The 16,565-nt window shown below is 34.2% G+C and overlaps 1 protein-coding gene across 1 annotated transcript in view; it reads right to left on the bottom strand.

Annotated features, from left to right (window-relative positions):
- The window catches only part of LOC117123502 (E3 ubiquitin-protein ligase Su(dx)-like), a 24,543-nt gene extending 9,916 nt beyond the window's left edge, over window positions 1-14,627 (bottom strand). Inside the window, exons 1-8 of the mRNA XM_033269449.1 lie at window positions 14,462-14,627; window positions 7,959-8,048; window positions 5,998-6,148; window positions 4,425-4,549; window positions 2,741-2,875; window positions 2,106-2,291; window positions 1,063-1,195; window positions 215-310 (exon numbers count right to left, since the gene is read on the bottom strand). Coding sequence (XP_033125340.1) covers window positions 215-310; window positions 1,063-1,195; window positions 2,106-2,291; window positions 2,741-2,875; window positions 4,425-4,549; window positions 5,998-6,148; window positions 7,959-8,019 — 887 coding nt within the window. The 5' untranslated portion in view covers window positions 8,020-8,048; window positions 14,462-14,627. The remainder of the gene's footprint in view (window positions 1-214; window positions 311-1,062; window positions 1,196-2,105; window positions 2,292-2,740; window positions 2,876-4,424; window positions 4,550-5,997; window positions 6,149-7,958; window positions 8,049-14,461) is intronic.
- Between the last annotated feature and the right edge of the window lie 1,938 nt (window positions 14,628-16,565).

Here is a 16,565-nt window from a genome sequence, read left to right as displayed (position 1 = left end):
CCTGGAACTCCTGATATGGGGTCAAAGGAAGAGCTGGTTGGATCTCAGCTTTGGTATTTTAGGAATTTGTAGATATGTTTAATATGATTTTTTTTATTGACTGACTTAAAAATGTGGACATCTTTCAAATTGGGATTGGGGGTACAAACCCCTCCCCCCACCCAACGAATACAAGCCTGCTCCTTGATCAAGAGTGAATTAATTTTCTACTTACCCGGAAGGCAGTGGCTGCGGTCTTGTCCATGTCGTAGAATGAGAATTGTGATCTACATAATAAGCTCTTCCTTGTTGGTCTGTGCGCCTCTCCCACCTTTAACAAAGTTCAAAGTTCATATTACACCAAAAAACAATTGGCAGCAAACTAATATAATTGGGCTAAACACACAATAGCGGTCCAGCGCCGGGGCAAAAGTAGAAATTTCCTCCATCCGGCAAGCATGGACCCTTCCTCGTAGATGGCACTTGTGGATGTTGGATGAAAAATATTATATATTCCAACCAATTTTATTGTGATAGTTTTTCCTTAATATTTTGGACTAAAACATTTGTAAGGTATAGTATAACTTCAATTAAAATGTTTTTTGTAAATTAACATTGAGGCATACGATATTTATAGAAAACTGCTTATTACTATGATTATTAGGGAGGTTTCGTACGTGAACGAGTGCGGTTAGTGTGACAGATACGTCATCCATTTGACGTGTGGACGACACGTATCCCGCTCACTACACGTTAGCGAAAAATGTGTAGGGAAATTTTGGATTTCTAGTAGGATCTTCGTTTATTTTTACACATTTTACGTAAGTTTAAAAAATAAATGTATCTTTGAATATGTACGTGCCATTTTTGTGACATTTGATGTATGAATCCAATATATTGAGTCTTATTTTTATACTTGTAAACATGTTGTGTCTGGTGACTGCGTAGCACATCATATTGGCAAAAGAGCATTTTTGCTACTCCTAAGCTCAACCAACACATCTCGGTCCTCGTTCATCTTGTTAATTTGTTGTGTTTACAAAATTTAATATAATATCATAATTGAAATTTTAAAAAACATACCCGGGTGGTAGGCCTTCACTGCCTGCGGTGTTTGAATTCGGTGGGGGCGTAGGTGTGCCGCCATTAGTTTGTGATACAGATGGTGTAGTTGTAGTAGTTGTCCCACTTGATGATGGTGGAGGAGGAGGGAGCACTAAGTAGAGATAAACACAATATGGATTAATACCAGACTTTCTACTACAGTTTAAAATAGAAAGAACAACATTTAACATCTTATCTACTTGTTAAGCCATGTTGCCTTCACTAACTCTGTCATGAACTGCTATTGGTTTACATCGTTTCATTTATCCATTTCCATAGAAACAATTTGGAGAAGCTTAGCATTACTTTAACATCCTCCCATCAGCCAGTAGTCGCAAAAAATAAACAAAAGAATAAAACCAATGGGTCTGACTTTTAGGGGTATAATTGTAAGATTTAATTGCTTGACATGTAGTGCATTTGAAAAAAAACCAAAAATTATAGTCTGGCATATCAAATCCTCAGTGGAATATCTTGGGGGTGCTTGGGAGATATATCTCCTCATCCCTCACCCCCCCCCCCCCACAAAAAAAAGCTTGTACCCCTCACGACTGGAAATGTTCAAGAAAAAAATATTACACTCAAATAGTTAAAAATCACCACATATCACTTTATTTTACGAGCTGGCAAATGATTACTTAATCACTGAGGCCCCCCTCCTGTCTCTTATACACATCTAGATGTGTATAAGAGACAGTTTCTCCTAAGCACACCCACCCCCCACCCCCCATTTCAAGACTCTTAGAAATGCCACATTAAATCCTACACCACATCTGTATTACATTAAGTTATTAGAGATAAAAACCAACCAAAATGACTTCTGGTCAACATTGTCGGAAGCTTAAGTAATCTGTTTCCTTCCAGACACTTTTTAATCAACCAATAGAGAAACTTGGGAGTTAGGAGTACAGAAAAGCTATCAATTTGTGCATATATGTCAGAGTTGAGTATCAAACTATAAGAAAATCGTACATTTACAGTGTAGCATTTGTGTAAATAGGTACAATGGTATTTGATCTTACGTCTAGTAGGGGGTGCTGGGGCACGATTCACTGGGGGCAGGGAGTTGTTGTTAGGTGCAGCCCTATTCCTTCTTGCAGATGGAGAATCATTTGTTTGACCCCGGGCCTCATTTGTGGTTGCTGTTGTGCCTGTAATTAGCGGGTGAGTAGAGGGTCTTGGACTTCCTCGACTGATGTCACCATTGCCTTCAATTAAAAAATAATAACATTTGAAATTGATTTATTATTTAAAAACAAAAAAATTAGGAAAAGTATATTGTCAAGAAGAGTGATTCAATGGATTTGGGTCAAGGAAACAGATTTTTCTAGTTCATTACACAGATACAAGCAGTATTCGATCATTTTAATACCACTACTGGGTAAAGTGTAATGACTGTTCAAATTAGTGAATTTTACTTATGTGACTTTTACTTAAGTGACTTTCTTTCAGTGACAAACAACTACAAATAAAAAGCAATTTTTTTCTCAATACATATTCTATTACTAGTATATTAGAAATTAATTAAAGACTAACAAAATTTTAAATCTCTCCTAATTAAAAAAACCATCTGGTAAAATAAATGCTTAATTTGAATAAATAAATTAATTGGATAATAATACAGTAAGGATTATATCAATGAAAAATTGTGAATTACCATTTTGAAGAGTTTGTCTAAATGGTGCTAAGTCTCTCTCCTCGACTGCTATTCGTAGCAATTTTAACAGTAGTTCTGATCCTCTACCTGACTTCCCTTCTGACTTCAACTGCAGTTTATATTCGAAATCAATAACTACGCAAAAATTGAAATAAAAATGTACTTATCATTTCAATGTCATTTATTTATTATATATTATAACAATATTTAAATTAATAACAACATTACTGACCTGAAGAGGTCTAATACAGCATATAGGACAAAATATATAATAGAATAAGTAGTAAAAAATTATGGTTCTATTATCAAAAAAAATATATACCAAAATGGGGTTGCTATATATTAATGTATACCTTATATTGTAATATGCATACTTTACCAAGGAAAAACAATACTTTCAGATAAATCATTATCATGAGGCATGCCATCCCTAAACCACTGTACTGTGACAATATGCTAAACTGTGTAATTAGTATTACAATGTCATAGTCTGTGTACTTTGTCCTTAAAAGCCGTTAATACTTTACTCATAATTTGGCCAATAATAATTCAATTCTAGTAAATGACTCATCATTTTAATACTTTTAATATGAAGAATATCGATCTACTGTATATCAAAAAGGCCATTTTTATTTTTTTGGCCATAGTTGCTGATTTTGAAATGGCATGTCTCATACTATGTATTATATTACACTCTTAACTTGTCATTAAGCAATGATAAATTGGAATATCATTTACATTAATTCAGACATCCAGTATTCATTGATTATATATCAAATCACAATACAAACATACTTAGATAAAGCCATAAAAATAATAGTTTATTCAGAGATCCCAAGTCTACCGAAAATCGCGGGTTTCTTCCGATTTTTTAGGCCATCTCCCGCCCTCCCGATTTTTATTAATTTTCTTCCGATTTTTTTAAATATCCTGAAAATTCCACAAAAAATGTAATTTCCACGATGTCAGAGCAATGAAACAAAATTTATTTATCTTAAGCCAATATATTATGGCACTCGCTCAACCATAAAAATGTCATAAGCTAGACCAGGGAGTTGTTATTTAAGTTGTTTATCTAAATAACAGCTCCATGGCAAGGTTAGGCTTGGATCTGTGGTAGACTCGATTTGTTTATCTTCCATGTTACGATCTTTAGCATCCAGCGCCGACCTCAATCAATGAGATGGCTGTCAGTTGAGTAAAAAAATTTCAACAAATGAACGAAATCAGAAATCACATGGATGATGGATAGATAGATGGGGGAATATATATATTATATATATATATAGATATATTATAGATATTCGAGAGAATATAATATTACACTGTGTGTAATGAAACAGGGTTTTAAATACAAGGTATACAGTGTTAAAATGAATAAAAAATACAATGAAGACACAAGCATTTCTTTATAAACGTTTGTTTACGATGATAGGACCTATGATATTCCTACTGAACTACGGGAATATGTGGTATAGGTTACATGGGAACGGGCATGGACAGCGACATGCCAATATTTATTTATAAGCGCCATTCCCGAATAAGCGCCCCATTGAAGCTCCCAAAAATTTATAAGCGCCACTGCGCTTATTCAAGCATTTACAGTATATAGTCATGACGTGCCTATATATGGTCAAGATGTGATGTCATCATGACCATACTTAGGCCATTACTTAATACTTACTTTTCCCGTTGTGTTGAAGAAGCAGAGGAAGAATATCCAAGGTGGCGCTGTAGCACAAGCTGTCACTTTTAACCAAATGATGGAAGTAAACCTTGAAGTTGAGTTTAGACTTGGGTTCAACAAGGCTGCAAAAACAAAACAGAATTCATGGATAATTGGGTCATAGGTCATGCATTACCTGAATCTGACTATGTGAACCTCATACTTTGAGAAAATTTACTTTCATTTTTTATGGTCACATGAGTACATTCTGTATGCAGAATTAGTTAGGAGTCTTATATTATTTTAATATTTTAAAATCTTTATTCTTTTACTATTTTTTATCCTACTCATTTTCTCCTATACTTTGATATATAGTGCATTTTGTATATTTTTATACTGATAACCCTTTATATTTTCTATACATTTCAATCTTTTTAAAATACTATTGAAATAAAAAATAAACTGTACTATTCAATTACTATACACCTCAATGTTGCATCCACAGTTGTTACCACTACTATCATTATCCTTATATGTTCTTCAATAATTTAACTACTACTACTACTTTTGAATTCATTTTTTATGATTTTAATTTAGTCTGTGAGTGATGACAGCACTTTAAATTCAATTCGTATTTTACAAAAACCACAAAAACTTATTATTTGATTGCCTGATTCCTGGTCTACCGTTGCACACCTCCTAAAAACACTTTAAACACTTGACAATCAAGTGCGTTTCCTGACCTGGCATTAAGAGCATATACCAAATTACTCTTGAATGACCTATCTACGAGACTCAAAATAATTCAGTACAATAAGGTCATTTGGTCATACCAAAACCACCTAAACTCAGAGGGTGTGTTCGGGCGAGAATGGGAAAAAGTTACATAGCGTTGTTACTGGTATTGTATCCGCGGGTGGTCTACATGTTTGTGCAGAACTCGGCTTTCAAAAAAACCATTAACCCCGGACGTAAAACCTAAAGTATTATGCAAATGATGAGTTTCTGTCAAGTTGACCTGGACCCTTGCGTCACCCGACGCTTTAATTAAGAAACGCACTTCGGTGTTGGTTGAGTTAGGCCTCAGTTGAAATAATATATTTTATCGATCTTTTCAGTTTTGTATTTGGAAATAAAATTTAAATGGAGCAGGCACCATGAAAATTTAAACAGACTTTACTTCAGGCACGTGTTGAAAAAATTAAAAGGGATTATAATGCTCCCTGTTGCTAAAGCATGTTGTTTTGCTCCCCCAAAACACTGTAATTTGCAGCGTTAGTTTATCAGCTGATATCAGCAGACGGTCCGTGTTTAACACCTGTTCAGGCTAGAACTAGAAGTGGCTGTTTCCGGATTCATCCCGTTTTACTCGCCCGGAAGCATGTTAATGCAGTACTGTAATCATATTTTTATTATATAAAAAAAAATTTGGGTGTTACATACGACCAGTACACAAGAAAATTTTCTATCGTAATTTGCTATTTTAAGCCTCGTCTTCAACGCAAGAATATACGATCTAACAAAAGCATGTTCATTCCAATCTTTTAGCTGATTTTAAAAAAATAGAGAATATTCCTGAATTTTGACTTACATTGTGAAGTCCTCCTTCCATGCTGGGTTCCATGATTTCTTGATAATTTCTGTTTTACGAGTGTTCTTTGCATCAACTGTCAATGAGACATATGTGTCTGGCTTGCTTGCAAATAAACTGCTAGTAGCCTCTTTTAGTTTAGCTGAATGAACTGATGAGATAAACAAACAAAAAAACTATTGTATTCCGTATCAACAGGTGATAGGTATCTATACAGTAGCTTAATAATTAAATTATTTAGTACTACAGGCATGTATGTAGTGGGATTTATATAGCACATAATACCGAGGGCTCTATGCGCTGATGTATACTGGACGTCCTAATATCAGCGTTGGTTTTTCATGACACACTTTTTAGAATCTAGAATACACGTAGCTACCTCCAATGAAGCTAGGTAGCAGTAGCCATGTGTATGCATAAACAACAGGGTAATGTTTAAAACCCTGAAGGCAGACTGTTTTGTAGATAGACACACCAGTTCAGATACTATGTAGACACAATGGTTAATAATTCCTTAAATTCGTCATCTTCAGTATAGTGAGAGATTAAGACATCTGAATCTACCAACCTTAAGGTTCAGTTTAGCGGGTTTTTAACAAGAAATGAAGCTACATTCACTAGAGGTCACCAATCAAAAATTCAGAAAGTCCATGCGAAATCTCGACAAAACGCATTTTCGTTTAGAACAATCAATTGTTGGAACCCTTTACCAAACTTGATACTAGTGAACTCTCTTACATACAATTAACCAATTCAAAAACCGTCTACAAAAACACTGGTCTACCCCCCACTAAAGTCCAACCCGTATGCACCTAAAGAAATATAGTTTCACGTCTCTATATCCAGGTAGATAATATTCAATTGTCAGGTTTTATGTGTATTAAATTTTGTGTAGTCAACTGGATAGTGTCTTTGGATAGCATACCACTCTTGTTTGCTTCGTCAGGAATAAGTTGCTGGGTGTAATTGAGTAGTCAGAATAAAAGGTCAAACTCCAATTCTAATCACAACATGTAATCATAAAACATTGGACGCTTAAATTTTGGAACAACGCCAATTTTGCTTAGTAGTTTATTTTAATTATTTTTCTTTTCATTTATTATACTCAGTTATATATTTCATACAATTTAATACATTAAATCACCTGCTGTGTCATCATTTGACCTCCAATGGAATTGGTGATATTCGTCTGGAGAAGCGGTGAAGCATCAAAGTCATTGAAAGTAAAAACTTCACATTAATAATGTTGTGGGGTGGAGGTATACATTTATCAGGTACCCGCTTCAGTTATTTTTATTATGTTATCATTACTAATTATATTATCACCTATTTATAATTCAAAATTCTGTCATGGATTTCCCCTTACATAAGTTGTCATAAATGTCATTATGATGATACTTTTCATAAATGAAATCTCAAAATGTTCCTTTGTTTAAATGTAATTTCTGTAATCATCAGTGCAGTTATGTTGCTATGGAGTTCTGATGTTGTATTGTAATGTTCATACATTACAATATATAACTACATGGAAATCTATTAACAACGGCTTTGCAGTTGATGAATTATTTAAGGTCTAATATCATAGAGATTTCACTTGCGTTTTGATTTAGATGTTTGACCACATTTTCCTGAAATGGCTCTTCCATCATTTGCACTAGTTTTTCTGACATTTAATATATAACTCTTTACTAGTACAATTTTAAAGGCAGTACACAATCAGAGACATGTGATGGTTCCATCCTTTGTGGGGGGGGGGGAGAGGGGTGATTTCTCATGACTATCATAAATTACATTTCAGCATTTCAGTTGAGACACTAGGACAGCAGGAACTGGAATTGAACCAGTGACCACAGACCTGACAGCACCTCCACGGTTCAGAGCAAGCACTGGCTACTATCAGTATCGCCGTTTGAGCTTACTGTAGCTGCTGTCCCTGATGCATATATGCATGACTACTTTACCTCTTAGACAAAGCTGATACAGCTTAGCGTGTTCTTGTTGAGACTGGGAGTCACTGGCCATTTCACTTTAACTTCATTTACTTGCCCAACCTACAAAAAGAAAATAAAATTTCATCAAAATTAAACCAAAATAAAATTGTAATTATTTTTTTAAAAGAATATAAAAGTATTGGCTTATTTTAAGTATCAAGTACAAATATTACTTGCGATCAAGATAGCAATGACGGATACAGTAGAAAAGCAATTACAGAGTATAAGCAAATGTGTGGTTGGGTGGATTTGTGTGTCATGGAAGGATGTGACTGAGCGGCTCTCTGCAGCAGCTATGATACTCACTGACCACGCAATTCATCACAATGATGGCGACCTACTGTACGGGTTAATTAATTGTCTACCGTTACCTTTGCCTACTATTACCTTTGCCTATATTCACATGGGTTTAACAGAAGGTAAGTATTTGAACTGACTGAATAGGTCTAGTTTGAAAATTTTAAGCCACAAAACCTAACATTATCCTGAATCTGTATACCAAAATATTGATACTCAAATAATATGTAGTTGTCTACTGTACAGTAGTTGTAATATAACTAAAAACTACTTTTAGGACTGGGGTTTTCATAGTCTTTAGCAGTTTTGGTCTCTAAGTATAACAATATAGATTTTTAAATTCTATTGACTTTCTAGATTCTTAAGCTATACAGTAAGTATAATCTAAGTATTTTACTAGCAATATCAAAAGACAAAATCCTAATATATGAATGATAATGTTGTAACTTCCTGTAGTAATTAAAAAAAAAAAAAATTAATTTATTTGATTATAACCATGTAGTTGGAAATTAATTGTGAAAATTAATTGTATTTATATTAGAATAGTTAGAATAATGACTACTATATAAATTATACGGTAGTTACATAGTTACTTCTATTTTTGTGGAAATTAATTTTATTTATATTAACAGGTTAGATTAATGACTATTATATTAATTATATGGTAGTTACATAGTTACTTCTATTTTTTTTGGACTAAAAGAAACAGTAAATAACATTTTTTTAAAAATATTCATGACCAATAAAATCAACTCACATATCCTCTCCACACACTTTAGCACATACAATAAGGCCATCCTGTATGCCTAAACTGTAGCACTTCTTAAATGGTTTTAATTTACAACAACCAAAAGGATATTAGAAGTCATGAATATTACCATTTAAATAACACAAGAAAAAACACAATGGTAACTTCAAAACACTAGTACTTCGACTTCGAAAAATAATACACGCTTCACTGCTTGTACACACAATTCTAATGATCAATACAGAAACTATTTGCCCAAATTAGTGATATGTGACTAGCTGTACACAGTACTAAGAACAACCAAAGATACAAGATAAAATTTATTTTCTCCAGTTAAAATAAACGAAGAAATTGCAATGCTCACAAAAAGAACAATTACAAGAAATCACATTAAAATACTGTAGTTCAGAACTTCAAAACTAAAATTGTCACTTAAGCCCTTTTCAGACAGAGCTGCAATACCGCAATATTGCAGTAAGCACTCCGGCATGGGTTTCTGTCTGAAAGGGTCAATACGCCAACATGCCGGCTAGCTTTAGGCCACCTTGAAATATAGTAATATTGCTGCAAATATTGTGGTAACGGTTACTGGCTTGCTCTGTCTGAAAGGACCTACTCGATATTGCGGCAATCAAACCGGTGTGTGCATTTACGTATTTAACAAGTAAGGCTAAAGTTAAAACCAATTGCATGGATTTTAAAAGCCAATATTACGCCATTCTATAGGACCCTTTCAGACAGAAAAGCGTAAGATTACCGCACTATTCCGGTAATAAAGGTGCTGTGTGAAAGGGTATAGGCCGGTTATTATGCCGGCATGCTTACCGCAATATTGCGGCAACGTCTATCTGAAAGGGGCTATATTGTGGTGGTCAAAGTACGGAATATAAATAAAATGAAGAAACAACTAAAAATATCATAATAAGACAATATGATACAAGATGCTGGTTTATTTTAAAAGGAAATTACATGTTCATCGTTAGTCAATATTCAACTCATTAACAACATTAACAACAACAACAACAACAACAACAACAACAACAACAATACAATAATATTAATAATAATAATAATAGGTTGATTTATTAGGTGCAAATAAACAAGGTCTCTAAGGGCCAGTCACAAATTTTGGTAACAGTTACAGTAGTTACAATGGTACTGGATTTTAAGCTATTGTAATTTAGACAGTGCAAACACTTAGGCAAGTTACAGTAGAGATCCCTTTAAACAAAAAATCACTGGAGTTAATAATACAGATCGTAAAAAATATGTCAATTCTATTCTGCCAATCACCCAGGGTTCACATAGTAACAGCATCCGCTGTGAACTCAACTGCTAAAAATAGCCGATGGGCAAATGTTCTGACCGGGGCTGAGGCTATGACAGTAATTTGAGGGTATTGTAGTTAGTAGTATCTCCATGAGTCATCAGGGGTGGATACAGAATATTAAAAAGAGAGCAATTGAGGCCACAGTTTAAAAATGGTTTTTAATAAAATTTATTTTTATATTTTAAATGTTTGTTCCCTCTCTCCTCCACTAATTCTCCCCTCCATGAAGCCACATGAGTGATAAGCAAACACTCCAAAACAATTATCTGAATGTAAAATTAAGCCACTTTTCTCAAAGGTGACAGTAATATTTAAGGTAATTTAGTAATAAAATGTATAAAAAAAACTGTTTACAATGTTATTTCCTTCCTAAAAAAAGGTGTGAAAATGATAGCGTTTTGCTGAATATCTCACTATCAATTTTCCCAAACTCTTTAATACTACAGCTTTCCAAAAATGTTACGCAACAGTAAACATTGATTATTGCCATATTTATAGAAATCATGTCATTACGGTATAACAACAGGGAAAATCCAATAGTAGTACAGGTATTAACAATTCAACATTACAGAAATGTTAGTGTAGCAAGAAACTTGTGACAAATGTCTTATGGAATGAGATGGCAACAATGTTACAAACATTAATGCGATCTGAAAATCATAATAATTTTTTTATGATATATTTTATTAAGAAGTTTAATGAGGAAAATCCTTGTCAGCTATATTAAATAATCTTACCAAAAACATTCATTTATGAGTAAAGGTGACTGTGAAATATTATTTTACTGTACATATTGAATCACGATGGCTTGCATCATGTTCTTTGGCATTTGTTTCATTGTTAGGCAGTTTTTGCCGCACAATGTTAGCGTTAACTTTAACAACAGTACCCAACATGCAACACGATAGCTCCGCCCCTTTTGGAAACAAATCAAAATATGCGTGTTCAAACCTGTAACTAACAAACTGTACGTCGAGCACGTAAAATCCTGAAATTAAAGTACTATGCAACGCAAGATGAATAAACTATGATGTCATCCGTTGAGGTTAATGTTGTGCGGCGCAAAACTACCTATTATTCCATGCCAATCCTAATGTCAGTACACCCCATGGATGTAAAGTACCACCGTCTACATAAAATTGCATTACCTGAAATTTGAAAGGTTAATAAAGCTTAGCAATGTAATTTTCTCATTTGAAGATTTAAAAAAAACAAAAAAAACTTAAACTATACAAGACTAAAAACTGGATAAATTCTAAAAACCTGTCTGATGAATTTCAAAAATATATTAAAATACTGTTATTACTGTTACTGTAATAATATTGATACGATTGAACATATGGGAAAGAAATCCTATGTACAGTATTTAATAAGTTGATCAAGAATAAAGTAGGGGGAAATTGTAAATTTAATCCAAAATTATGGTTAATAAAAATAACCATTAACCATCAATCAAAATTTTAGGCTGTTAACAGTTTAAAAATGATAAAGCTACTGTAATACTGTATAATGGTAATGGTTTGGGACTTGTAAAGCGCATACTACATGGTCTCTATGCGCTATAAGTTACACAAAAGAAACAAACCAAAAACTAAATTATTAAGTCTAACCAAGCGACCTAAAAAAAAAAAAAAAAATCAGAAACAGACTACCGCAGGGAACCAACATCACCGCACCATTTTCCTGCAATTTGAGACCACTGGCAAGTTGGTTTGTATACTGTATGCTTCACCAATTCAAAATGATAATGTTAAAAGCATAACCAAAATATATTTAAAAAAATGCTAAACACATATGGAAAATTATAAACAACCAATCAAACAAATGACACAAACATCCATGTACTACAGTACTGTATACTACAGGTTTGCATGTCATTGAAACTGATTCTCAATTCAATTTTTGTGACGCATAATACAAGACAGGAAAAGTGTTCAGAAAAATAAGGAGAGACAAAATAAAAACTGCACAACAATAAAAAACCAGATTAAACCCAAGATAAAAGATTTAAATTGAACTGAACTGAAAAGGGGGATTTCTTTCAGCAACCAAACAGCTGTGTCAATGCATGGACACTAAATTTATTGTGGGACATGAATGGGTAATAATATGTTATGTTTTATCTGATAATGACCTTTACACTATCAGATAACAAGGAAATGTAGGGGGTTAGTCATAGTACGCCAAGAACATCAAAAACCATTGTCACTATCTTCAACCAACCACAATCACCACTTAATACTACAAGTGTAAAATGATGTCTAGCTTACAAAATTTAACATCAGTTATAGGGATGTAGCTATGGAGGGCAGGGAAGATTTCCACTCAGCATTAAAGATTTACACCCAGTCTAAAGCAAATTTCATTGCCCTACCATACTCCCTTGCAATCCTTAAAATCCACTCTTATTATTTACAGTTTACCAAAGTTATCACCTACTGTACCCACCCTTAAAATGTCTACCATTCACCCTTAGATTTTTATAGCTACAACTCTGTAAATACGAGTTTGTTTCGATCTCTCATCCTTGATATTGGGATTTTGAATTTTTACTGTGCACAAATGTTCCTGAAACTTTCCACAATCACATTGCCTCCCTCTCATCCAGGAGTGTTAGTAGGTACCAGGTATGTTATTTGTTACTTATTTCTTCTATAGCGTTTTTTCCTTGAGGTTACAAAGCGCTAAATACAGTACCCTCCTCCACTATAATTAATATTTCCCCCAAGAACAGCCCACCCCAACCAAATCGAACAGAGTATGCTTTCATGAGTCCATAGACGAAAGTAAATTAATGGTAATACAGAATAAAAATTTTAAAAAATATGTACAAAGACAACCTAACCCAGTCTGATTATGCTCTAACTCAATTAAAAAGATTGGGATTTTTTTTAAAGACATGCCTTAAGCTGACAAGTGAAATTCTTTAATGGAAGGAGGAAGGATTCCATTATCGAGCAGCAATAGATGGAAAAGAATCGTCACCAACATGCTTAAACTTTAGTCTACAGTAACAAGATGTATGGTGGAGGCCGATCAAGTTGATCGTAAACATGTACGAATGCTAGAATGCCATTGTGCTAAATGTAAATTAGTCCTCCAGGGAGCCGAGTACAGTATGTGTTTAACACTGGCCTGTCTAATCCAGTGGAAGCACATAGAGGTACTAGCATAATGCTCTACAATCTATTATTACCATTTTAATGCATGGTAGATTACAAATTGTTGAATTACTTTCATCAGAGATAAACAGGTAGTCAATCTAAAGCATTAATAGATACTGCCATCAAATATTTTAAAGCAATTTGGATAGAGGTCAAATTTATCTGGGGTTAACAAATCAAATAATTCAATTCCTTCAGGTCTTTTGACTACCAGTTAAAACTCACACTAAATGAAGCTGTCTAGATCCAAGACTAGTTAGGCAGCCAATGTCTAAAGACTAATAAATATGTAATGCATACAGTAAATACTGTACCACATCCACTTGTTTTTAACCTAGTTTGATTGAATTGAAACATAACCACAAAAAAAAAAAAAAAACTAACAATACAGTTCTTCAGTATAATATATGAGTTTTCATACATACAGTGAGTGTTAGCAATATGAAGCAACATGAGCTAGTATTTTAGGCCTAATTAACATCTAAAAAGAAAAAAATAGAAAATAGGCCTAGCCTAGGCCCTATGCTATCTCTTCCCAACAACAATCAATAACTAACTCTATATAGGGCTAGGCCTAGCCTGGCCTATACGCCTAGCTACTAGTAGTATAAACAAATGATACATTACAGACAGGAATTGATGATACAAAACATTTTAACAACTGATGTGAATAATGCTCTATATCCAATACATTGGATTAACTGACGTAATTCCCTATCGTTCCACAAGGATGAAGTCATTCTATCCTAGGCTTAGGCCTTATGTGGTCGGCCCATGTTGTGTCAACCAGGCCATGATTAAACAACGACGGGAGTACCCTGTATGTATTACAAAACGCTACCTTGCCCACCATACCATACGTACGATTGTCCGTTGGGCCTAGGCCTAGACTGACAATCAAATTATAGTACATTAACAAATATCAGTAAATTACCGGGCATATAATTCCCTTCTACAGCAAAAGACAAATCCCATTGACGTCTGACTTTTTGAGTATTTAAAATGATGAACCAACAATTGCAGTTATTGGAATAATTATTATCTATCCGTTTTCTATCCGCTTGAAGGTAGCTGCTCGATGGTAGAAGTCCTGTTACAGGTCACGTGATCACGTGATGACGACACAACCCAGTGACGAAGCTAATGACAAGTTTGTCACTATTATTATATCGGCATGATGTAAGAGATTCGAGCATTAATTATTATTTTTATTATATTAGTACAGTTCTCCCTCTAATTAAAGCCTCCTTTAAAAAACAAAGCACCTCAAATTTAAAACCATGTTTCTGCAGCCTGAACACCTACCTTATCTTTTTCTAGAACAAGCTGGATATAAAGTAGGCCTAAGACCATGGAAACCAGGACTTCCCGAAAGTGATATTTTAAATAGGAGGGAGATCTTTAAATTTCTAATTTCGTCGATGATTCTAAGAGAATTTGATATTCAACTACAGTCATAAATTTTAGTTGTAGTAGGCGTCAACATTTGATAATAGAAGGCATAGGCTAATTTATTAAAGTTTCTGTGCAACATTAACCGTTTCACAGAAATAAAAAGCGACATAGTTTTAAAATTAATCAAAATACTTTGTTTCCATGTAATGGCACTGACAGCATGCTGTATTAAATTTGAAAGTATATCACCAGTTATAAGAGTAAGAAGCAACAATAGAAGAGCTGGAACATACTCGGTTTCTAATTTAATTTTTAAAATGATTGTTAATGATGTATTAATAAAAAATGAGTATTATTATGAGCATATTATGAATCATCAGCCTATATTAATGTTGACAAATAATTTCAATGTTATTTACTTCTATCAGTATTGTATTTCAGACGTAATTCAATTATATAATTAATCGAATGCAAACGAATTGTCATGATGCGTAAAGTTGGAATTGAGGGCGCACTCGTAATATTCTCAATTTTTACAAAAGGGGGAACGAAACTATATTTCTGGAGAACAAATTGTTTCATATTTTTAGGGGCTCCGTATATCAAACAGTAAAAGAACAATTAAATTATTAAAATACATGTTTTTACATATTTCTCCATTAAGTGATTTACAATATTATTAATTACGTGTATTCTACTACACCTTGAGAAAATTTAACGTGTCCTAAGTGGAAGGACAACTATGGTCTTATAATCAAAGATGGCCCCACGGTCCCGATGGGGGATACGTTTTTCTCAGATCGTTTTAAAATGTAAGATCAATATCCACACTGTGGGTAAAAAAAATCAGACCCAGTGACGGAATCATGAATTGGAAATAGAGGGGGCCCAGTGAGGGATTACACAGCCTATGGGGTCTAGACCACAAAAAAGTTTGGGGTTGAGGTCCACCAAGGTTGGGCTGAAGTAAGAACAATTAATGATGGGCGCACCTCTACTAGATGGTGGGAAATTCCAGTGTCAGAAATTTAACATAATGGGAGGGGGAGGGGAACTGCTTTTGGGTCTCCCTTGAATCCGACACTCAGAACTTTTGATTGATTAGCATTATTGGATTTTTGCTGGTGATGATTTATTGGTGGAGGCGCATATCCTGACTGGAGAAAATCGTACCTTTGATTTCATGGGCAAGTAGGCCCTTGACCCAGCTGACTGAACCGTCAAAGTTCTGGCCTACGTCTACGATGATCAAAACAATAAAAGAAGTGGGTGTATTGCGGAAGTCACAATCCGTAAAGCCGATTAAATGAATGGAGATATTCATGACCGACTTCTCTCAAAGCACATGATTGGAAAAGGACCAATCCTGCGCTTTCCTCACTTCTCCGCCATTAAGTTTTTTTTTAGCAACAAAGGGCGCTCTTCATTGATGATAAGTAGAGTTCCTATATAGAGATACATGAACTCTAATGGTAAGTGTCTGAGTCACACCACTATTATGATTCTTAGTATCAAAGGTCATTCTTTTGCGTAGAAATATATGAATGTGTAATTTACATGCGATGTTGTTAGGCGTGCCAAATACACCCATCCCCATGTACAAATCACCCATCCCCATTAAAGCTCACCCCCCCCCCGAGACG

This window comes from Anneissia japonica, unplaced genomic scaffold, assembly GCF_011630105.1.
Source record: "Anneissia japonica isolate Jap-2015-1 unplaced genomic scaffold, ASM1163010v1 scaffold287717_len1600092_cov198, whole genome shotgun sequence".
Classification (NCBI taxonomy): domain Eukaryota; kingdom Metazoa; phylum Echinodermata; class Crinoidea; order Comatulida; family Comatulidae; genus Anneissia; species Anneissia japonica.
This window is presented reverse-complemented; position numbering and strand designations above follow the sequence as displayed.